The sequence below is a fragment of the Lissotriton vulgaris genome, chromosome 3_1 (genome assembly GCF_964263255.1).
Source record: "Lissotriton vulgaris chromosome 3_1, aLisVul1.2, whole genome shotgun sequence".
NCBI classification, from domain to species: Eukaryota; Metazoa; Chordata; class Amphibia; order Caudata; family Salamandridae; genus Lissotriton; species Lissotriton vulgaris.
The window spans coordinates 1,485,140,429-1,485,165,570 of NC_141689.1; the positions used below are offsets into that span (position 1 = coordinate 1,485,140,429).

General features: G+C 43.8%; 1 protein-coding gene across 2 annotated transcripts in view; it reads left to right on the forward strand.

Annotated features, from left to right (window-relative positions):
* Positions 1 to 25,142, forward strand: part of BMPR1B (bone morphogenetic protein receptor type 1B) — a 290,354-nt gene that overhangs the window by 223,333 nt on the left and 41,879 nt on the right. For both annotated transcript variants that reach the window (XM_086961946.1, XM_086961947.1), the window contains exons 5-6: positions 8,777 to 8,873; positions 22,812 to 22,950. In XM_086961946.1, the coding sequence (XP_086818072.1) occupies positions 8,777 to 8,873; positions 22,812 to 22,950 (236 nt within the window). The remainder of the gene's footprint in view (positions 1 to 8,776; positions 8,874 to 22,811; positions 22,951 to 25,142) is intronic.

A 25,142-nucleotide genomic window follows, 5' to 3' on the forward strand; every position in this document is an offset into this window, starting at 1 on the left:
AGTCTGAATCGGGTCTATTAGAATGTATGCTGTCAACTTATACTTTTTAAAAAAAATCTGCTGCAAAGAAATTGCCCACAAGGACACGTGGCAGAATTTTTTTTCTAGCTTACCTAATTGGTGACAAAGAAGCTGCGTTTTAAAATATCGTACAGGGTAAGACACCTGCTGAAGAGATCTTTGTGTGCCCTGCAATTTTGAGGGGATTAGAATAGTGGTAACATAACTCTGTTGGTCAATGCAGTTCTGGGAGAGTTCTGTGGCTTGTTCAATCACATATTTGACTCAAAGTAGCATAGAGGGTCCATGTCCCTGCTGTAAAGCACATTGTGTAAAATTCCGATTGCATTTTATGTCGATAGGTAAGTGGTCTACTGCTCTTGCACTATGATAATTCCCCCAGCGCCCTGCTGTGGTGCCGGGTTGCTGTGTACCCGGAGCCCCTCGTGGGACCTCCCCCCACGCAGCATGGATGGCCGGGACTTCGCGACCCCGCCCCACCTGCTGTCGGACCGGGGCAGCCTGGCGCACCGGAGCGCGGCCCGGGGGGCAGTGCAGCACCCCGGACCCTTCCAGGCGGGCAAGTACTTCCCTTCGCCAATCGCTTCAGGGGCACATTCAGATTCACCATCGTCGTGCAAAGCCCTGGCGAGGAAGGCACGGAGAACCCCTGGCACTGCCAGCAGCAAGGGGCACGGGAACTAGATCACGCAGAGCGTGGACATCCCCGGTGGGGGCACCGAGGGATACCATGTCCTGCGGGTACATGACCATTGTACCGGGAATGTCAGCAACTCCTACATCCCGGGGGGGGGGGCTCTCAAAGGAGCGTGGCCGATGTAATAAAGGGCGTGGCCTAAAACACTCAAGCCAAAAATCCGTGCCTAGCACAGTGCGCTGCCTGACCCACTGGCAAAAAAATGGTGGGGAGCCATGGCCAACCACCAACTCGGTCAAGGGAGCCACGGGTCAAAAAAGTTTGGGAACCACTGACCTATACCTTGGTACACTTACATTCAGCATGCTCAAAATACAACTAAAATTGCTGCAACTAGACTTCTCGGCATTCATGAAGAGAATGCATGACTTCTTGCAATCACTATGTTGGCCACCTGTAGCTAGTAGGGCAATGTTCAAGGCACTTTGTATTGTCCACGTTAAACTCGAGCAATACAAATAAAATAGGACACTGCTCCAGGCTTGTACCACTTAATATACCACCTCACCATAAGAAATTCATAGAAGGCACTGCTTTCTCAGAACAAGCCACAACGCTCAAGGACTCACTACTAGCAAGCATTCGAAAATTCCAAAATCATCTACACTTAAGAAGGCAGTTGAAACATGGCTATGTCAAAGATAACCAGTGTAAACAATTGGCTAATAATATACATACATCAGGGAAGAGCAGTAAAAAAGACACCAAACCAATAATTAAAAAAGTATGAAATATCATTTAATTAATCCACCCAAAATCCATGTTAAAAAACAATTAATAAAATACAAAAATAATACACAATGAATATGTTAAAAACAACTAACTAATGCAGTATTCAGTATATCCCATACAGAGTTATTTTTGTAACATAACATCTATATTGTGTCAAAGATAACTACACCACCCCACATACTGATTGCACTTGAAGGTGTGCCTGTCTTTCCAAGTTCAATATTAAGCTTTAAACTCCACAGATTGGAAACGACCCAACCAGCAAACTACTTCTGATATGTAGGTAAGCTAAAAAAGGGTGACTGACGCATAGTTTGCTGGGTTATTACATAGTTGAGTAACTTTATGTAAAACAATTCCGGCCCACACTAATACTAATAAAACATAATTCAACGGTTTCAAGCCAAACTATAACTTACTCCTCTTACATTCACATAAAATGTACCTGCTACAGAGGTAGTCCATCACTTGAACTGTACAGCCAATAAACCTGCAGTCACCAAATGAACAGGCAAGGAATAACTGAAGAGGCCTGTAACAACTTGTTGACCAATTGGAGGACTTAAACCTAGTCCACCACTGGGGGTCCCAAATAATCTATAAACCACAACCACTTTGTTACATCTCACAATGACACTCAGATATGGTGTGATAGTAACAGAGCCCATCCCAGCAGGGCTCTCCACTACTCTCTCCCTTTAACCTTGCCAGTTAAGGACCATAACTGCAAAAAAAAAAAATTAAGGCTGGACTACCCAGTTCAGGTACCAGTTAAGCACAGTATAACCGCAATAAATACCATAGTGGGACCTGCAGAGCTGTTCAAAGCTCCCAGCATACCAAAAACCATAAACTGTGTATCTGTCTCTCATACGTCATCTTCCACATGACTGCAATGCACTGCATTCAGCAACACGATAACCACACCTCGGCAGTCATAATGCACGATGTAGGAACACTTCCCACATAGGATCACAATACTAAGACAACACCTGTCCAACCACACCACCCTACATGACATAGCCTGCTGCCCTTGTAGGTTAGCGTTTTTTGGTGCCTCACACATGGGTAATAAGTACTATTTGAATTCTGCAATATAATACATAGTTCATCATCTGCTACATATTCTGTAGCTTTTAGCAAAAAAAATAATTTTTGAGCTCAAACGGAACAGACGCTGTTTGTTTCCTGTGGGGTTGCCTTTTGGTGTTTCTGCTTGCTCTCCCGTGGCCGGGCTTGGCTCCGCCCGTCTGCTCCTCCGGGCTTCTACTCACCATTGACCGGCCGGGCTTGGCTCCGCCGGTCCACCTCCTGCTCCCTACAAGCCCCAGGATCCCTTGGGGCAGGACGACTGAACTGCACGCGCCAGGAGGCGCATAGAGCCACGCCTGGCCCCTCGCCCTGCGAGGTCGCGCGCGGGTCACGCCGGGAGAAGGGCGGGACCGTCTGTGGGCATCAGAGGCCAGAGGAGGATGGGCTTGGCCACCTCTCTGACGTTCTAATTAACGGACAGTAAGAACTTTAAATTTGGACTGTTGCATTTGGCTGCAGGGGGTTTGCTTGTTTTTTCTATTTTTTTATTTTTATTTTTTGTTTCCTTACTCTTTTTAAATTCTCACTGTAGCCTTCGTGCTTACATTTAAAAAAAATTCTTTAAGCAGTCAAAGCTTTGTTTTCCTAGTAGGCCTTGTGTATGAGTGGTTCTTACTAAGAAAATATTTTTTAACTATATATTTATATAGTTCTACTTGTTTTAAAATTTTGGGTTAGTAGGGATAGAGGCATTTTGGCCTTTGTAATGAACAGTATGGGGAAAAACACCAAGAACTCCACTACACGTTCTATGACTAGGCAACTAGCAGCCACAACCCAACCACTCTCGAGCCTCACAGCTATTGATATAATGCTCCAAAAAAACTATAGGAGCAGTAGCGACGGCCATTGAAAACACGGAAAGGCGTCTATCCATCACCCCCGCAATAGCCCTCCCTTAGCCAGAAGGGGATGTCTCTGCAGTCACAGCTAATCCTTTTGAATCTACGTCACTTCTAATGCCCTCGTTTTTCGAGATACCGTGTGCCCAGATTGCACCGGATGTGACTGTCTCCGCCACGACCTCACCGCTTACTCTACATCCAGTAGAAAGAAGTGACCCTAAGCCCTGCCCCAACCGTAAAAGATCAAAACCTACCAGAAAATATGCTAAAAGGGTAGGACCTCCATCCACAGGCTCGCATCCCGGGCCTTCTCCCCCCCCCCCCCCCCCCCCCTCCCCTGGTCCACCTATTTGGGTCTCACACCTAATGATTGACCTGCAGGCCCATACTGAACTGGTCATTAGCTCCCATGTTAAATCCTTGTCATCTAGGATAGATAGAATACTCTCCCTTATCACCAACAAATGCATAGGGAAACCCCAGCCATCCAGCTCACAGGGGAATCTGGCTAGGGGAGAGGGCTCTGGTACTGCCTTGAACACCACTACGGGTACGGGTTTGGGGTAAAGTACTCTTAATACTAAACCATCACATGTTATGGCTCATGTAGTTGTGCAAAAATCTACCCCAGTATCAAGCAACTCTGGTGATTCTATTTTCTCTCTTGCACCTCCAATTGTAGCTGCCCCAACAACATGTGTCCCGTTCCCTCCCCAGGTAGTCCTTGGGAAGCAGCAGTCTGCTGATAGTAGACCCGCGCCTGCCGTTCTTTTGAAACCCCAGGTTGATAGTCAAATAAAACCCACTCCCCGTCCCCAGTTACCGCCTGAGGCAATGCCAAATGTGGTGGTACTTACGGGAGTACCTCCCCTGGATAAATCTAGTACTGAATCTTATCCCGAGCTAAAAAATAAAATTATCTTTTGGCTAAATAGGCATAGACCATTAGGGGGATCTGGGTAAGGAGAGATCTTATTTGCACGTAGAGTCAGCTGGCTGGGAACTAGACCCAAAGATATAGGATGGTACTATGTGATCATCAATTTTAGGGACACAGAGGTAGTCAGACATATTTTAGGTAGTGGTGTGCCGGAAATCATAGGCACAATATGTACCCGCCACCTGGGGTATTTCTTTTCACAAATCGCGGTACAGCCCCATTCTTTTTTTGGTGGGCTTGATTTGGAGTATAATCTCCCAGTGTGCAATAGATTTAGAACCCTGAGTAATGTGGATTGGCTCCCTTTACCCAGGGGCGATGACCTAATGGCCATGTGTTTACCAGAGAGGCAGACTGAGGGAGGCTTAAGTGGTGAGGCGGGGCCTGTGGAACCAAATCTGAGTTCTCTGGTGGTTTGTACTCCGACTCTTCTGTCACCCCCCATTATGAGTTCTCCAGGAGGTGGACGGGAGCTGGGCACCTACCAATGTAGTCCACCGATACCCCTTGACAAACAGCAACCTCTGGATGCCTCTCTCGTGCGGGCATCGCACTGCCGCTCATTGATCGGGTCCTGGAATGCAGCAGGGTTGGGGGCAAAGTTGAACATCCCAGAATGGGGTGATCTGATGGATAATTATGACATATGCCTATTTCAAGAAACCTGGCTCCTGTCTCCCCCCTTAAGGATAGGGTTTGCGTCCTATCATACAGTGGCAGTACAGGGTCTCAGGGGAAGACCATCGGGAGGACGGTGTATCTGGGTGGCTGTACACTTGGGGTGCACAGTCAAGGTAGTTGATTCACACAGTCCAGACATCCTTTGTATTCTACTTACCTTTAAGGATGCCTCGGTACTGGCAGTGATCAACATTTATTTACGCCCAAACCCACTTCAACTAGGATTATCAATTCTAAAGGCTCTGGAGGTACTACTCTTTTCCTTCCCTTCGTCCTATAATATAATATTAGGTGCAGATTTTAACTGTCGCTTCGAACCATTTTCGGGGATTCCCATGGTAACCGCAGAAGAGGATGAGACCTGGTTAATCCCTGAATGCTCCATGTATCCAGAAAAGCGCCTATCACCTTTGGCTCTTGCGATCAATAAATTGGATGTAACTAACTCCCTCAGGGCATGTAACAGAAGACTTCTTCCCGATATACTGGGTGCCCATACTTTTAATAGACCAGGGAAAAGTACAACAATCGACTACATCTTGGTCAATGTGGAATTTTGGGCAAAAACTAAAATGTTTTGTGTAATTCCTAGGGTTGATAGTGACCACGATTTGCTAACATTGGAATTGGTCACTTATTTAGGGCACCAACAAACTCAGGGAGTAGTGGCGACCTCAAGTAACGAGAATTTGCTCCAAATGGCGGGAGGTAGACGAGTTAGGTGGGCGAAGGTGGCACTAGCACCGGATACGTTAGCGGCGATTTACAATCACGTAGTAGGTGCCTTACTCGTGGCTGTGATGTGTCAAGTAGCAATTCAAAGCTCCCAAATTAACAAGCCAGCCGGCTGTAGCCTTTGTGAAGGTGTTGGCTCTGCCAAAATGCCACTTTGATAGTCAAGCAGCCAAACCGTAAATGTTCATAATATTTGAATAACTTCAAAGCAAATACAGCCCTTATCTCCATTACATCATACTAATGAAATTGGGGATGATTATCGTGTTTGTCATGTTAGTTTATGGCAGAGCATGACATTCAGATAAATGGTCTCTTGGTGCTAGATTTGAAATTGCTGTAACATCTTATTTGATTAATGTTCACATAGAAAGGACCGAGTGTACGTTCTGGAAGGTTCAGAAAACATTGATGTTTCATAAGAACAACCAAAGGTCATTCAATAAGCTCTCTGTCCAGTGAAAAATCATCTATTCTACACAACGTAAAGGCATAGCATGCAGATGGCATTTGCCAATAATTTGACTGGCATGGAAGGGAGCATACAAGCCAACATATGGATTCATAGCGTGTCTTGGAGAAAAGGGCAAAAAATAAACTGCATCCTCAGTTGAATGTCCGGCTACCATAACGCAGGAGAAATAGCCAACAGCTTGGTGAGCATGGCGAGCACCTCTATACCAAAAATGGTAGTGTTAAATAAAGTACTTTTCTTGTGGCAGTGGCAGAGATCTACACTGGATCTAATACCGTAGCCGTAGCTGAGTGCATAAACACATCTCACTGCTTATAAAAAGGCTCTGTACACTTTGTACCGCTGGACATAGACAAGGACCTACCACCGAATTTCCTTACAAGAATTTCTAAATGTCCAAATTCAAATAACATAAATATACCATATGTTTAGATTTCAACTTTTTGTATGTAGAAATCTTGCTCTTCACAGCGTTGAACACCGGCTTTGTCAATCCACAATCCATCACATTTACAAAAAAAGATCAAACCAAATTTTCAATGTAGTCCATGCAGGTTTGATTTTTGTCCAGAGTGCTTTCACAACTATGCTGACTCTCTTGGCATCCGTTGTTGAATGCAGTGTTGTATCTATACTTTATACAGATTTGTGCCCTTTATGGATGTGCTTGCTTCCCAGAGTTTGACAGACAAACTCTGACCTAGTCAGAATAACAGCAGTGTTAAATATATATCTATCTTATTTGTTTAAGGGCCTAGTGGCCACTGCCCACATAATTAACATTCAGAAACAAGACATTGGTAGATGGTTGAAACTGTGCATATCCTGGAGAAGAGTGGAGAAGTGTGGCTCAATGATTAGAGCGCCAGACCCTGATGCAGAGGTCTAATCCGGGACCAGGGTTCAATTCCCCGCCTCGGCGGGTCTTGGGTTCAAAATTCCACGGACCTGATAATTCTCGCCTCGGTGCCTATTCCAATCATGGAGTCCCACTCTGCAACTCTGGGCAATAGCTTGCTTCATCTCCACAACGGCCCCCACAACGCTAAGGATGCCTGGCCTCCACCTTGGGGGTGCCCAGGAGTGGACGCCTCACAGTGAAAGCCAGGATGGGTTCCACAGCGGTATTCGTACAAGCGCCTTGAGACCCTTGCGGGTGAGTAGTGTGCTATACAAGTATCAATTTTTGACATCCTTGCACATACAATGGCGTTCTCCCCAAAACACCTGCGCTGCGCTACTGTCATTACATGTCCTTACCGAGCCAAATTGTTTGAGTTGACACTTGCCAAAGATTTCCTCTTAAATGACGAAAACCCTTGCATAAGTCCTCCGTGCATATAGAGAAAGCCTCGGAATAAAACAAGCCAGTATATAGCTTTCCCTTAATGCCTTCGAAATTAGACAGTGGCTAGGTTGGCCAATTGTATCTTCACTAGTGGTACCCCAACATGAGTACTAACTGAACACTAGCTGTTCTAGTGTTTCATGTCAACTAACTTGTTAACAAGTGATCCTCTGATATTCTGATCCCACGTTAAACAGGAGCCCTGCTTTGGACTCTCTCAAACCGCCCATTCAAGTCCATCCCCCCACCCCCCAGGCCGGCTCTGCACATGCTGTGGCCCAATCTGATTGCATTAATTCCCATTGGAGAAAAGGTGTATCCTCTAAAAGATTCACTCTGCAGAGCTTCATGGGCCAAATGTACGGCTCTTCCAATTTGCGAGTCGTAAATTGCATTGTTTTGCGTCTCAGACACTGGTTGCGATTCCTAATGTGGTCGTAAATTGCCTTCCTCATTAATATTCAGGAGGCAGGTGTAATTTGCGACCCCATTGGGAATGACTAGCACTCCCAGGAAAAGGAAAACTGGATGCAAATTAAAAAAAATTATTATAAAACTTTACAGTTTCACTTTTTTAAGAGTAGGCAGTCATCCGTGGGACCACTGTCTGTTCTTAAAAAATATTTTTTATTCAAGGGGAAGGGGTCCCCTGGTGACCCCTTCCCGTTTTTGAGTGGCTTGCCACCCATTTGAAATGGGTGGTAAACTGTAAGTGTTTTGCACCCGCAATTGGGGCAGCAAAACAATCTCACATTGAAGTGTGAGTAGGAAGGAACACCCTTGGCACGCTTCTTCCTAATAGCGAGTCACAAACCCTATTTTGTGAGTTGATAATAGGGTACAGATTTGCAAAATAGGGTTTGTAAATAGGGCAGATCAATTTTGCGGTCGCAAACATGCCGATTTCACTTTTGCAACTGCAAAAAACGGTTGTACATCTGGCCCTAAGTGTCCTTTGGGCCTTCATGGTCAAAAGAGGAAAAGGAAACAAGCTGCTACTCTGTATGCAGTCTATTAATATATCATAGAGTGTTTAAGTTCTGGGGCAATACGGATAAACTTCAATGGCAATCGTTTTTCGTGTACTTTTTAAAAACACAAGCAGATTTCAAAGTTGCTTTATATGGTATTAATAAAGGAGTGCCTAGATCACCGCCTCACCAAGATATTTGCCTTGCACAGTTGCTGACCTCTGCTTTTTTCATTACAGATTTTGTTGACGAAAGCATTCACAACATGGCCCTGCTGATCTCCGTCACTGTGTGCAGCGCTATCCTGGCTTTGATTCTGATCTTCTGTTATTTTAGGTAAGCATAAAGCAGTGCCCATGCTTAAGGCTTGCTGCTCTACAAACGCTTGCCTTTTCCCTTAAATGGTAATGAATAAGTTGGCCAGATGATGCATTGTTAACACCTGGCACCAGTCGTTCCTTTTCCTAATTACTGTTTTCAAATCTGTTAATCCTGTTGGTTAAGTTGATTCGAACTAAGATCATAACACACACCCCACCCCATCCCCAAGGAGGCAATAGGGTGTTAAAGGAATGGCTACGACTGGAAATTTTAGCAATTAATAATTTATTTCTTGACATTTGGCTGTTTCTTGCAATCTTTTTTGATGATCTTGATGTAATGAATTTATATCTTTCTGCCTTTTTTTTATTAAACTCCAATGGCAGCCCCCCACCTAAATTAACTCCCCATTTTGCAGGGCTGCTTTGAACCTTAATGCCCCTTTTAATCTGAGCGATTTGAGAAAACATCTCAGGATAGCTGCACTGGGGCAGTTGTAGTATGCAGACGTAATAAACAAAAGGTTAGATCTGAGAAGCAACATAAGTAGTGATTTCATTTTCCTCCCGTTTGGCCATTAGTTGTACTGGATTTCGATGTTCCTTCCTGTTGAATGCTATGCACATAGGCCTAACCAATGTGACCAAAACTGTGAAAATATCATTTCCACATTCACACTATGTTGACTTCATATGGTAGCAGTGTTGACTGGTCCTGTCCCATAATGATTATACCACCCGATTCGCAAATGTAGGTTGCGATTTACAGTGCCGGTTTTAGCACGGATGGTGCCAGGTGCCACAGGCTTTTTTGGCACCCCCTAGGAACCTCCTTCTCCACGGATTTCCTCGCTACCACCATCCAATAGGACCCCTCATCTCCCCACAGCTCTGGTCTTACATGCATGGTGCTACTCATTCCAGTGTAAAGAGTGTCAGAGCACTTTACATCACACACCCACTTTACACAGAAACTGTGCGAATCATCGACATGGGAAATGTTACATAAAACAATGGGGATTACATTGTGTAGGGATCACGTCATCCCCACCAGTAAGCAGTATATTTTAAGTGTTTGATCTCAAAAAGCACAAACTCAGGATTTTAAATGTACCACAGTGGCTGGGATTGGTTTTACTAATAGCACCCAAACTAACCCTTAGCATCATTAGTAAGACTAAAGAAAAAAAAACATTCTAACCTATATAATGCATTCTACATGCATCAGATCTCTTGGATTACAGCTCATAGGTCTTTGTGCTATACTAGGATTGCGATTTATGAGCAGAAAGTAACACGAGGATCTCTCTGTCACGTGCAGTTATCCATTAAGCTAGGCAAATACAATACAGTTCTATGATCTGCAGAGTGCCCTTTCTTTTCAGCAGCCCTATTAGCCCTCTTAGCTACTTAATGGTAAGAGCGAAAGCTGTCACTAGGTACAATCCCATCATGTACCTTAATATAATACTAATATCAGGAAATAATAAGTTTGCTGCTTTAAACTTTGTGTGACAAGAGCATCTAACATTCATCAGTAATATCTGAGGTTTCTGACAGTTTTTATGAGGGCTATCTGTATTCTACTGTTTGGGGATAGTAAAAATAAACTTCCAGAAGCAAATTGTTTTGCCGTTTGGGAGGTCCCGTGTTATGCAATATTTTCTAAAGCATGAGAGGCCAAAGATTGACTCACATAAGAACTAGCAAAGAAAAGCTCCCCACTTTGCCCATTGCGGCAGCATCACTGGTTCCTGGGGTCACATGTACAGCCCAATGCTGGGACGGGCCATCCTCGCATCCCATTCCTTTTTTTTTTCTTAACACCATTCTCTGTTTCTATCATGTTTTCTGACCCCACCATAGGTGGGCAGATTGGATGATACCGCAAATCTCCTCCCTCCCACCTCGAGAGGCAGAAACGACCTACTCAAGTCACTCGATTCGGATCAATGCTGCCTTTTCATCCTCCTAGGCTTATCGGCTGCATTCGATACAGTAAATCACAATCTGCTCTTAAGAGTTCTGCAAGAAAGGGCTGGTCTACAAGAGACAGTCCTTCACTGGTTCTCTTCCTTTCTTCACAACCGATCACAAAGAATAAAAATCAAAAACTTTGAATCCGACCTCCCCCTGTCATCAGAGGTGTTCCACAAGGGTCTGTACTCTCCCCCCAGCTCTTCAACATATACATTGAACCCCTCACTTCTCTACTCAGAAAATCCAACATCCCCTTTCATCTATATGCTGACAAGCAGCTCTATCTGGAAACCACCTCAATTGATGACATCCAGAGACTAAAAAACACGCTCAAGGAGGTCCAACACTGGCTCCGAACCAATCACTTGAAACTGAACCAAGAAAAAACCGAAATACTACTCATTTCCAACAAAGATGACAACCCACAAATCGAAGAATGGCTCAAAGCCATTGATGCCCTGAATGGTAACCTCTCCTTGACAGACTGTGAATTCTCTAGGGATCACCCTAGACCCAAAACTGGACATGAAGAAACACATCGCAAGATCCTCAAAAAGTGTCTTTCTCAACCTAAAGTTACTATACAAAATAAAACCCTTCCTCCCACCAAAGCATTAGTCCGCTCCAGGATAGACTACGGGATGGCTACCTTGACTGGGACAGCAAAAACCCACTTTGCCCCCTTGAAGACTACACTCAACGCAGCAGCACGAATGGTCACCGGAACTAAGAAATTCGAGCACATTTCTCCAGCCCTCTGAGAACTCAGATGGCTCCCAGTGGAGTTACGAGCCAGCTTTAGAACAGCCAGCCTCACGCACAAAGCCCTTCATACAGGTAAACCAGAATATCTTGCCGCCAAACTCAAAAGGGCAGGCCAGTCCAGAAACCTCAGGAGCTCCAGCTCTCTACTGCTCCTCCCGCCAAAAACTCGCAAGCACAGAACCACAGCCAAATCATTTGCTGGAAATGCACCTAAAATCTGGAACTCCATCCCACCCCACATCAGAACAATCCCCTCGTTTACAAAATTCAAGAGCCTACTCAAAGCCCTCTTCCTTGACCGCCCTCGAGGGAACTGACAGACCCTGGTTAGTCCCCCAACTGACACTCCATCTTTGCTAATACTCGAGACTGATAACATGGTCACAGCTCAAGAAATCCTCATGTGTATAAACATTTTGATTGCCAATTATGTATGGTTGATTATGAGATCCCACCTTCTGACGTAGTTGAAGAAATCCTTTTTGCTTGATTCCGTTCCAGGAAAGACATGGCTTGGCAGTTCGGGCTGGACTGTTCCCATAAGGCACAGGATCAAGGCTGATTTGCATATGACCATGTCTGAACTGGGGTGTTTTTAGAGTGCAGAAAAACGATGGATTTAGGCCCAGATCTCTGTACTGGGGTGAATGTATGACATTGTTCTGCATTCTGTCCATCAATTGTTGTTTTCGCATTTGTCACCCTGAGTGGGATGGGTATGCTCAGATGTGAGTCCCATGCTCTCCACACCACTGGAGTCAAGCTATCCTGGCGGAAGACGGCTGATAGCCAGAAACCGGTCCTAGGATGCTTGATTCCGGTCCAGGAAAGACATGGCTTGGCAGTTCAGGCTGGACTGTTCCCATGAGGCACAGGATCAAGGCTGATTTGCATATGGCCATGTCTGAACAGGGGTGGTGTGAAGTGCAGAAAAACTATGGATTTGGGCCCAGATCTCTGTACTGGGGTGAATGTATGACATTGTTCACCATTCTGTCCATCAATTGTTGTTTTCGCATTTGCCAAACTCAAAAGGGCAGGCCAGTCCAGAAACCTCAGGAGCTCCAGCTCTCTACTGCTCGTCCCGCCAACAACTCGCAAGCACAGAACCACAGCCAAATCATTTGCTGGAAATGCACCTAAAATCTGGAACTCCATCCCACCCCACATCAGAACAATCCCCTCGTTTACAAAATTCAAGAGCCTACTCAAAGCCCTCTTCCTCGACCACCCTCGAGGGAACTGACAGACCCTGGTTAGTCCCCCAACCGACACTCCATCTTTACTTATAATCGAGACTGATAACATGGTTGCAGCTCGAGAAATCCTCCTGTGTATAAACATTTTGATTGCCGATTATGTATGGTTGATGATGAGATCCCACCTTCTGACGCAGTTCAAGAAATCATTTTGTGTATAAACGTTTTGATTATCAAATTATCAGATCCTACCTTCTGACACAGTTCACGAAATCCTTCTGTGTATAAACTTTTCGATTACCGATTATGTATGGATGAATATCAGATCCTACCCACTGCTCGTCTACCCTGTGGCCATATGCCAGTCCCTCACCTGCCCTAACCCCGATGTTCCCCCACTCTTCTGTATTACATGTCTGTTCATTATTATATATGCTGTGAAGCCCTCTGATACCCTTTGGTCCAGATAGCACTATAAAAAACTACTAAAATAAAATAAATAAAATAAAAATAAACTGTCTGTTGCACATGGGAAAGAGTAGAGTAGCCCAGTGTCAGTAGGGGCAAGTCATCCACAACTTTCTTTTATTTACTTTTCCCCTTGAGGTCTGGAGGGCTTTCTGTTCCCATGAGATTGGCATGCTAGTAGCAAATGTTTAAATCTGCATCCCTTTCCCCCTGTAGTTCCTCTCTCTTTCTGCCTCCATCGCCCCCGGATGGGCAGAACAAGTTCTGAGTAACTGCAGTGGCTGCCTGTTAACAGGAGGCACCAGCCAACCACCCCATTAATTTATTTTTTTAAATCGCTGATACTAGTGAGTTTTTTTCCACCCTATAGTCCAAAATAGTGGTGGCCAAACTTTTTGAGAACCACAACCAACTTTTCAGAATGACAAACTTTCGCACCCCACCTAAATTTAATGGACACGAGGAGGGTTTTTTTTTTTTTTTAACTTAACCAAAGCATTGTGTCGTAGCACCCTGTCATTTACATTTAACACCTTTTCTAATGTAGTGGCCTCTAACTTTGCACAGACCTACAGTTTACTCATCAAACTGTAAGCACACAAATGACAGTGTGTAAATCGGGTTCCTGTGAATATTTATCATTAGCGCATCATCAGATAAAGTGCATTGATTTGATGTGTTCCTATTAAAATCTCAGTTTCTAGCACACTTCAGAAACACATGAAAATGTGCTTACCTTTTTGCTTTTTCTAACTGCTCAATGAATACAGTTCATTTTAAGGTTTCTACATTTTGTTTGTTGCAAAAAAAAAAAACTACACCACTTTCCTGTGCTCCAGGGAGGTTGTGACATAATTCACTTTAAAAACTCCTCTCACTTTGCAGTCAGAGAAAGAAAAGCAAACACTAATCCCATAAGCAGTAGTTTGTCAGAAGACATATAGCCTGTCATTTGACCTCTGTCTTTGATGCACCAAATTTGAAAGCTAAACCTAGAATGTAAGGCATCTTATTTTTCAGACTTTCGGGACCCACCAATAATTGACTGGTGACCCATCAGTGGGCTGCAAACCCACAGTTTGGTAAGCTATGGTCCAAAAGCAGGAAGATTGCTTCGCACCTGGGTTGGTAGAGAGGGGGCACAGAAAGTCTGTAGCATGGGATGTTAGGGGGTAGCCCAGTGCCAAGACGGGCCAGTGCCTATCTCAGACATTTTAAAAATATTTTTCCATGTGAATGACCTAGAAGGCTTTTGCATCCCCCCCCCCCCCCAAATCTAAGCGTTCAGATTAAGGTTAAATTGTATAATTATCCCCCCAAAGTAGGGGCAGAAAGACTGTGGGCCCTAGGGGCAGGAATAGTATAAACCCATGTTTTGTATGGTAGGTGGGTGCTCTGATCATGACAGTGGACCTAGTGGTTTATTGAACTTGATTCTTATCCTAGTGTTGTTGTCCTAAAGCGTTCTCAAGCAGGATTCCAATAGGAGGCAGTGTTCTTGTAAATGGGGGAGCACCCGCCCAGACCACATGTGACTTTCCTGTTGAGATTGGGGCTACAGAAGCTTAGCTGTGCCACTCAGCACAGTCCTGCTTTAAGCAGCTGGAGTCTTCACAGTCAGTGATGTTCACATGCATGGCATGCTGAACATATCTAAAAAGCGCATGTTTCAGGTTGCAAGGGACGCACTTACTTGCAGTTCAAGTTGGGTTTGTAAAAAAGTAATTCCTTTGGTAGGAGCACTAGATGGATTCCCAGCCCCTGTGTCCGAGTACATGACCTCTGCGCCCTACACCCTGTAAAGGTAGTATAAAGGGTATAGAGGTCATGGTGTACAGACATGCTTAATGCACCAAATAAATACACCAAATAGACTTTATGAGCTTAATTTTGGTAACATTATTTAATATTTTCTGAAACCAATCTGTTTGTTCATAACGATCCATAGCTTCAATTACACAGCTGAATGCCTACAACCAGTGGTTGGCAGCGATTAAGCAGGGGTGCATTTCTACACCGCTTTTGTGACTACAACCCGGGGGCTGGTATCGATAGAAGGATCTTGTTAATCAAAATGACCATACAAAACATCTCAAAAGGACAACAGAACAACCCCAGGACTTCCACCCACCCTTTTCCTGCACCAATCACCTGTCCCTCTAAGCCTTCTATAAAGTGAAATTCTACTAGTACATCTATTGGTCTTTGGGAGCTGTTATCAAGATTGACCAGGCTTCTGCCTCGCTTCTAGGGAGTAGTCGCAAAATCTGTACGTATTTAGGACATGTAGCCTCCCGTAGGTCTTTCTAGAGAATCTGGAGAAAGGGGACCTAAAGCTCGGCGTAGGTTTCCATCTTGTGTTCTACCGCCAGGGACATGCGTTCCATGGCTAGTATTAACGTTTGTGTAGCCATGCTGTATGGTCTGGAATATTAGCAGTGCCCCATCGAGCTAAGATGACCTGACGCGCCACTAGCAGTGCTAATGCAATCTGTCTTCCCCTCTGAGGGCGTAGGGGGAAAGTCAGAAGATTTGACGGTCCCAAGAAGGTAAATGCTGGGAAACGTGGAAGCGAGGTGATGAATTCTTTGTCAATATCGTCCATGACCAGCTCCAAAAAGTGAACCAATTTTGGACAATGCTATAGTAAGTGTACCAGAGATCTTGTTAGGCCGCATCCCCTCCAGCATCGCTCCAAGCGATTATTGTCTCAAATATGTTTGGGGGCCAGGGTGAAAAACCAATACTTTATCACTTTGCAGGCTGACTCCCTCCCTGCAGTGTTCTGTGCTGTGTTCTGTAGTGTATGTCTGCCCATTCTTTATCAGACAGTACTCTGCCCAGTTCTTCCTTCCATCGCAGCTGCCATTTTGTTCACCCCCTCTCAGTGGAGAGCATTGCATACAGCTCAGCAATGAGATGATTGTCGTCGTTCTTGCGCATTAACCACTTCTCTAAGGTTGTTAACGGTTTTGAGTCCGCCGGCTGATATACCGGCAAGGTAACTCAGTGTCGTACCTGTAGGTAGCTGAAGGAGTCAGTTTGTGGTAGAGCATACTCCTGTTGCAGTTGCTCAAAATAAATAATCCCACCAGGATCAGATAGGGAACCCACCCATGTGCAACCTAGTTCTCTCCACCTGTGAAATACCTCCGATCCACAACCTGGGAGGGGGGAGTCAGGGTTGTCTATTTTCGGGAAGGGGAATTTTGTTTGACCCTTTTTCCCAGCCACCCCATCCCATCCTTCCATAGTGGATAAGATCACCAGGGAGGAGTATAGTCCCAGTGCCCTATGTTTACGTGGGAGCCAGGCTTCCCGCCGGATATTTACACCTGCTGCTGTTTGGTCCATGAAGGACCAGGATTTCTCAGAGAGCGGGCGATTCCATTTGACTATATAGCGAAGGTGTGTTCTTGTAGGTACTTATGGATCAGCAGAAGCCTCAATCCCCCCCTCCTGCTTGGGTTGCATCAGTTGGGCGAATGGGAGTTGTGGTCCTCCCAACAAACAAATGTATTTAATATTTTAAAATAATGTTTTCATGCATTTTTTTTATGACCAACTGATTGTTAATTATTGAACTTTTAGAAACCGCTACACTGTTCTCTATCAATTTAAATATACTTTTTAGTGGCAGTTATTGTAATATATTTTACTGTGTCATTATTACTTTTTTGTGCCCTTCATCAGGTTTATATGTACTTATCCAAGATATCTCTTGAAATGTTTTGTTACATTCCCTGGACTTGGCAAGTCCATTTGCTGCAGGGAACCCCTACTTCTTTCAATTCATAGACTATCCTACTATTCTGAAAGAGCTCTCAAGTTGTGTCATGGCAGTCCTTTCTAGCTTCATCAATTAGATTATTTTGGTCTCTGCATTCTGGTACTTGTAGTTTTGCTTTTCCTCATTGCAAATGCAAAGTCCCATATTGTGCAAATTAACATAGATAGGACAAAATGAGATCCTTGTCCTCCCATTGGACACCATGAGATTTATGTTAATCAACAAAATGAGTTGTTAAAAAATAGTACAAAACAAATCATTCTTAGACTTTTGCCTATTAGTTGCTTAAAATGTTTCCACCAGAGAACACTGATCAAATTAAACTCCAGCACAGCCAAAATATGTATTATCCTTATAGACTCTGCACCAATTTTCCCCCCACACAAAAATAAACCTTATTATAAAGATGGTCTCTGTGATCACTGAGCCCACTGTTGAAGCCAGTAAAGTAAACCAGCAACCCTACATCTATATATTGAAACATTAATGTCCAATGAGCCACACAGCTGAAAGTGTAAAATAATTCCTCATGCGTTGCAGTGAAAGCACTCCATAAAAGACAACAGCATGAGGTGAGTGAGAAATACCAAGAATAAACAGAGATTCTATCAACGGGGGTAGTGATTGTTTTTAAATTTTTTATTTACTGTGTCTAGTGAGGTACTAGGCTCTCTCTTAGATTTGGAAAGATGAGAGCACTATGTGCTTTTTTGAATACCCCTCACACACTAAAAATTCCTTTAGTGTCATGCTTCATCATGGGGGTCTTCCCGTCCCTCTACGGGGCGGGGCATGCTGCGACCTACGAGCTACGCGGGAGCACTTAGTTTTTGTGACAGAAGGCTATGTGTCAGTGCAGGAGGTGTCAGTGAAGTGTAGGGACCTAATACGTGGGTGTGAAGAAGAATAGAAAAGGTTAAAAATTCCCTGGCTAGTAGAAAAAATATATTTTATTCGCTTCTCTAACTGGGAACAATAAGAAGGGGGTTTTGAGGTAGAGCAATAGCTTGCTACCAGGTCGACATGTTTCATAAGCAGTCCCCTACTGCTTACTCATCAGGACCATATAATGGTCCCTACTACACAATGCTCGGTTCTAAAATAGTAAGCGTAAAGTCCTACAAACAAGCAGCAAAAATAGGCTGCCTATTTGAGCTTCAGGGCATGAGCTGGCCCTAGTGAAGCGTGGTAGAATTACCAGTATTGTCAAGAATGTTGACCTATAGCGGTCTCTGTAAAGGAAGTGGGAAAAAAGAGAGAAGGAAAACAAAACCTAAATATGTCGTTTCGCATTGGTCTCGTATAGCACAAACATTACGAAGCGCAACAATCATAATGGGCGGCGTTTCGCTAGTGAAGCATATATAATGTGCTTCATGAACAAGTAAATGAGTGGAAATTGACTCGTTGGAATGGTTGATGGACCAAACGTATCTCAAATCACCCTACTGATTTAGGGTAACGTTATATCTTCAAAAACACAACAGTGACTCGATACATACAAACAAACAGCCCGTTCTGGGAGGGGGGGTTGGGAGCCCTAAGGTTAAAAACAATATATTAAGAGACAGGTTGAGGCCGTAGTAAGATGTTATACATACTATTCCAACAAATGTTCCAAGCCTCATGAGCTTGCAGTCGAAGGGTATTCAACGCGGTAAACTGTGAAAACCAAACCGCACCATATTGTCAATTACCGGTTTTATCCATGATGCCTTGTCATCCCATGTACCAAGTTTTTAGAGACTCCTGGTCAGAGTCTATTACTTACGTTGACCGCATAAGAGCAATGCCTTATTCCTACCCCCGTGCTGCTCCGAGGATCTCTGGTGTGCTGTGTTTGGCATCCTTTATACCTACTCAAAACTGCATTGTCATCTTGGTGAGATGGTGCCAGTAACTACTAGAGCGTAACCTAAAGATGGCCGCCTTCAGCGGAACATCTATCTCAAGAAAACGGGAAGTCTATTTACTCTTCCTATGCTCAAATGAAAAAGGTATTATTTTTAGATGGATGTCGTATAATGTCCCAAAATGCGTGGTCAGTGTAAGAATAATACATATACGTCCATGCATTTTTCGGGCAAATTGGATGACTTCGGCAAGCGGTCAGTGGGGTAGTATGAGGTGGAATGCGATCCTATACTAGGCCACGGTAGAAGTGATGGCATTGGTTGTTTATCATTTACCAGTTTAATACAGGTGGTAGACCAGGAGGTACATGTTTTATAGTTGACTCCAAGGAATCTCGTCATTCAGGCCGTGCTTATTGGATTTGATACGTAAGACCCACCTCTGTTCTTTCTCTAGGAGGTGATTCTCATTGTTGACCTGCTCAATTACGGTCCAATTGATGTCTTCTTGTTTATGATTGCTTTCCAGGAAATTGTTAGTTAGCTTTGTACTCGATTTCTTGCATTTTATGGTGCTTTTGTGTTCCCCTATCCTGATCTTTATCGCCCTGCTCGTCATACCCACATATTCCAGGTTGCATGGGCAGGTGATTAGATATACGACATTGGAACTATTGCAATTACTGAAGCTTTGTTGTTCCCAGGTAGTCCCATTGTTGAAAGTTAATTTATTGCTCTTTCTGGTAAGGCAACAGACTTTGCACCCACCACAGGGATAGTGACCGTGTACATAATTAGGGTTTTTGTTCGAGTTGATGTTGTCTGTTTTTGGTCTTGTATGTACCAAGAGATCTCTTATACTTTGTGCTTTCTTATGTGAGAAGATCGGTTTTGGTATCTGGAGACCACCGCTATTTAGAATCTTCCAATTTTTCGTGATGATCTTTGTCACTTGGTTTGAGCTTGTGTAATAGGTGGTAACACAAATCGGTCTTTGTTCTTCTTCTTTAGGTACTTTATCCTCGAGCAGAGAATCCCGACAGTTATTTCTAGCCCTCTGGTATGCCTGATCTATGATTTTCATCGGATATTCACGGGCTTCCAATTTCTTCCGTAGGTCTTTTGCCTGCATTTTAAAATTTCCGATTTCTGTACAGTTTCTGCGGAGGCGGAGGAACTGGCCATACGGTAAATTGTCCCGTAGATATCTCGGATGGAAGCTTTTGTACAGTAGCAGGCAGTTTTTGGAAGTGCTTTTGAAATGTGTGGTGCTCATTAGTCTGCCATTCTTGGGGAAAATGTTCAGATCTAGAAAGACCAGGTTGCTGTTAGAAGTGGTGCTTGTGAATTTTAGGAATTCGTCCTGTAGGTTCAGCCAGGTAAGGAATTGTTCCGAAGTCCTTTCATCTCCATCCCAGATGATGAGGATATCATCGATGTATCTTTTCCACGTTTTGATGTTGTTTCTGAAGGGATTGCTTGGATTCAGTATCTTGGTTACCTCTAGATGATGTACATAGAGTCCAGCTATGCTCGGCGCAAATGTGCTCCGCATCCCGGGGATGGAACAACTATCCACCTCACTTCATGTACCCCCAACAACAACAATACGGCCCACCACCTTTCCAACACCCACAAGGTCCATTCCCTCCCTGGGGATACCAACAGCAAGGCTATGGTTATTTTGACCAATCTGCGTCTTTTTTAGGGGCGCGCCAAGGACGAACCGAGGGGAGGAACAGGTGGGGCACCAATGTACACTGGAACACCGAAGAGGAAGAAACTCCGAGAGTATCAACAAGGAGCATGACAGGTGCATCTGCAATTTTCACCCCGAGTGGGCTGGGTATGCTCAGACGTGAGTCTCAGGCTCTCCACATCACTGGAGTCAAGCTATCCAGGCTGAAGAAGGCTGATAGCCATAAACCGGTCCTTGGATGCTTGATTCCGGTCTAGGAAAGACATGGCTTGGTAGTTCGGGCTGGACTGTTCCCATGAAGCACAGGGTCAAGGCTGATTTGCATATAGCCATTGTCTGACCTAGGGTGGTGTGGAGTGCAAAAAAACGATGGATTTAGGCCCGGATCTTTGTACTGGGGTGAATGTAAGACATTGTTCTGCCCATCAACTGTGTTTTTTGCAATTTTCACCCCGTGTGGGCTGGGTGTGCTCAGACGTGAGTCCCAGGCTTTCCACATCACTGGAGTCAAGCTATCCAGGCAGAAGAAGGCTGATAGCCAGAAACCCTTCCTTGGATGCTTGATTCCGGTCTAGGAAAGACATGGCTTGGTAGGTCGGGCAGGACTGTTCCCATGAGGCACAGGGTCAAGGCTGATTTGCATATAGCCATTGTATGACCTAGGGTGGTGTGGAGTGCAAAAAAACGATGGATTTAGGCCCAGATCTTTGTACTGGGGTGAATGTAAGACCTTGTTCTGCATTCTGTCCATCAACTGTGTTTTTTGTAAGAATAACTTGGGCAGCTGGTATCTGCACTTTTTTTCCTTTTTTATGTATATTGCATTAGTAAACAACTGTGTTTGTGCTTCTCTCTGAATCAGACAAAATCAGCCACCATGTGACAGAGTGTCATAAGTGCCTGTGTTGACAATTAAGTCCTGCTGCGGGGCACTGGAAATCACTGGCTCAAATTAAGCAATGAGGATTCGGGGTAAGTGAGGGGCTTGCCAAGAAAGGACATGTGGTGGTTTCCTGTCTAGGGCTGTTGAATAGCTCATGAACATTGTGCTGATCTCTTTAGCATGGAGTTGAGATGTATGATTATTTCAGGTTCCACCTGGTCATTGGCAGGGTCCTACTGGGAATAAAAGTAGGCCTGGCACCAAAATAAATTTGTCCTCTGTTGGTGAATAAAATAGCTAACAAAAGTTGCTCACATTCGCAAATTGGAGCATTTTTGAACGTGTAGATGTGCAGCGTTTTTGTAAGGTGTGGAACATTTGTGCTTGCTTCAGGCAATTTTTGTAGTTATAGCAAGGAAATCGAAGAATGAAATAAAATGGCCCTCAAGGCCATAAAACGAGGCTTTGAAATTCTGCATAGTTTTTCCCACTCTGTGCTCCGTGTAATATGCGAAGTTCCGTAAAATGAGGAGCTAAGTTATTTCCTCGCTCTGGAATGAAGAAATCTTACTCCGGACCACCTCCCGGCAAGATTTCTCAAAGCGGCTTTCACGGATGGCCACTACTGTTCGGTTTGAGAAACTTTCCGTTCCCATTGAAGCTGCTGCTCGAGTAGAACATCTACTCGAGTGGCAGAAATAAGTTTTGCCCTCATGCACTTCGCATGGTACCGTTCACGTTGATTTTCCAGTGCGGGATAAACACCTGGCGCTAAAAATCATCGTGAATGGCGCAAACTAACACGAACAGCCTCTTTCGGACTACCGCGTAGCAAAGCTAAGTTATTGACCACTTCGTGGAACGCACAAACTGCCCAGGCCTACATAAAATTGGCCCACAAACAGCCAGAAAAGCGACCCACATGCTATCTTATCACACCAGCCCTTTGGGCATTGTCAGATTGCCCAAAAGGCCAGTTCTTACCTGGTCATTGGTTCCTCCCAGCTGTGACGCATAGATAATGTGCTGATTTCTTGTGGTGCCATCTTGTCATCGCTTCGCAGAAAAGAATGGTACACATGGCAGCCTCCGATATCAAATAAAAACGAAAATAGAAGAGGCAATGGAAAGTGAGATGCCATACGAACAGCTTTGGCACAGTGATTTCCTAAATACATGCGCTGGAACATTTTCTTTTGAGCAATGGCGGACAATCTTGTGATGCTTGCATGAGAGACAGATTTACTTAAAGCTGCATTTTCTTCGAAATCGGTCTATTTTTGGCTTGTAACCCATGTGCTTTCCTTTCATCTTTAGGTACAAGAGACAAGAGTCCCGCGCGCGCTACAGCATCGGGCTCGAGCAGGACGAGACCTATATTCCTCCCGGGGAGTCCCTCAACGACCTGATCGAGCAGTCACAGAGCTCAGGCAGCGGTTCCGGCCTCCCTCTGCTGGTAGGAAACGTGAACTGCGCCTGCATGTAGAAAACATTCTTGCAGTCGCTGGCCGTGTTTTGCAGTGACAAAAAGAAAAGCCTGGGACAATTGTATTATCATATGAAAGTAACATTCGAATGTTTGTAAACTATGGATGTCTCTTTGGGTGTGCTTCCTTTATACTACTTGGGAGCCTTCATCCCTAGATAAAAGCGTCTCTAATTTCCTTGCTACAGGCGACGTGATCTTAGTCTCCTGTAATGAAATAATTATGCAGTTGCTCAACTTTAATAACTTATTACAGTTGAGTTCTGAGTTACAACGCCTGCTGGTAGAGCCTGCAGCTTAGGTGAAAGGCAGGTCACAGAGCATTGTTAATGCTGCTTTTTAAACAACAAAAACAAAATGTGGCTTTAGCTTCTAATGCAGTTTTTCTAGATGAATCTATCTGCATGTTTCTACACATTCAAAATCTGTCTGATACTAAACTGATTCTTATATCTTTTGAAACACATTTCTTGTTGCTTTTTGCACTACAAATTATAATTTTATTCCCCATGTGTTTACAGATATCCAGTCTCTTTTCAATGAAAGATCAAGGACATATATAAGTGATTTGTGGGAAGCATTATATTATAATGTGACCATGGATTATAAGCAATAAACTATCCCATACCATACATTATAAGGCTATTACAAGTCGCCTTGGCCTCGCTCATCAATATAGTCACGTATTCCTTGGTGACGTAGAAAATCCTTATAATGTATGTCAAGAGTTACTTTATCCCTTAATTACCTTGAGTCATAATAAAACACTCAACACTGTGTGGTAAAGGAATAACTGTGTACTACATGTGTAGTTGACCGTGTTTATTTTAACCTCTAATTTCACGTCTCAGATTATTATTTTTCGATAAATGGTGCTCAAATCATAAAAAATGTTAAGCTACAGAAAATTTAATTCTCCCTCCAGAAAGTTAAACATTACCGTAACTTAAAGCCAACGAGTTTTGGTGCCCTCGTTCATTGGTAGTGGATTTGTTGCATTAAAATGGGGCACTGGCCAACTAGCAGTGATCCTGGTCTTCATTTTTATTGGCGAGTCGAGAAATGTCATATTTTCAAATTCTCTTGATCTTTTTTTTACTAGACAGGTGCTTATTTTCTGCAAGGAGCAATGGATTTGGACTCGAAACTCCCCCCCCCGAAATTGAACCAAGCGAAACTTTTAGACACACAGTCCTGATTGTTCTCTTGTGCTTCTTGTTATGTTGCCCTGCCATCTGCTGGCCAACTGAAAAACTGCTTTGACTTATTTTTGAAGAAAATGACAACAAGCACGTCAAGGAATGTTTAGGCACGGGGACCTGCTGTGATTTGGAATTTCATTCACAGCACACCATTTCATCTCTGCTGGGACATACACAAGTATATTTACGGAAAATGGTAGGCTGCGAGCTCCCCCCCCCCCCTTTCTCGGCTAGAAAAACTATGCTTCATTTAGCTGCGAAAACTGTGTTCATTCTGCCCAGTGGTGCTGAATATGACTGACAGTACCACACATCGTTTCTGCTGCTCCTTTTACGTGGATGACTGAAGAGTAAAATTCAACTTTTGACGAAATATTGCGTTCCCAAAATAATTCTTTAAAATATTCAGAATACGAAAATAACACGGGCATAAAGGAATCTGATCGATGCTGTGAATTCTTAACAGTTGAACTTGACAGTATTTTCATTAAAAAGCATAGTTTCTGAGAAACTTTTCCATTGTAGATAAAAAAAAAATGATTTTTTTAAAGTTGATTTCGTGGCATTTTCAAATTTGCTGGCTCCAAAACTCACTTTAATTCAGTTCCTCTCCACTGTTAAACTGGGGGTCACTAACTGACCTGAAGTCGGGATCAGTAAAGGAATATCCTGCATTTAGATTGGCTATTCTGCAAACATAAATATATATTTTAAAATAAGTCATTATGCATTTTTTTTTCAAGCAGACTAATAAATACTGTGCATCTGATACTGAGTTCGCTCGCTTGCATTCTCTGTACAACGTTTTCAAAAACATTTTCTGATGGAAACTTCTAATGTCAGAACCTTTTGCCTTAAACATATATTGCCGCTTTAGGAATTTTAGTTCTTTAGGTCCTTTTTAGTTACCACCTTCCAGCCGCCTTTACCAATCCATCCAAAGACAGTTCATTACTTCTA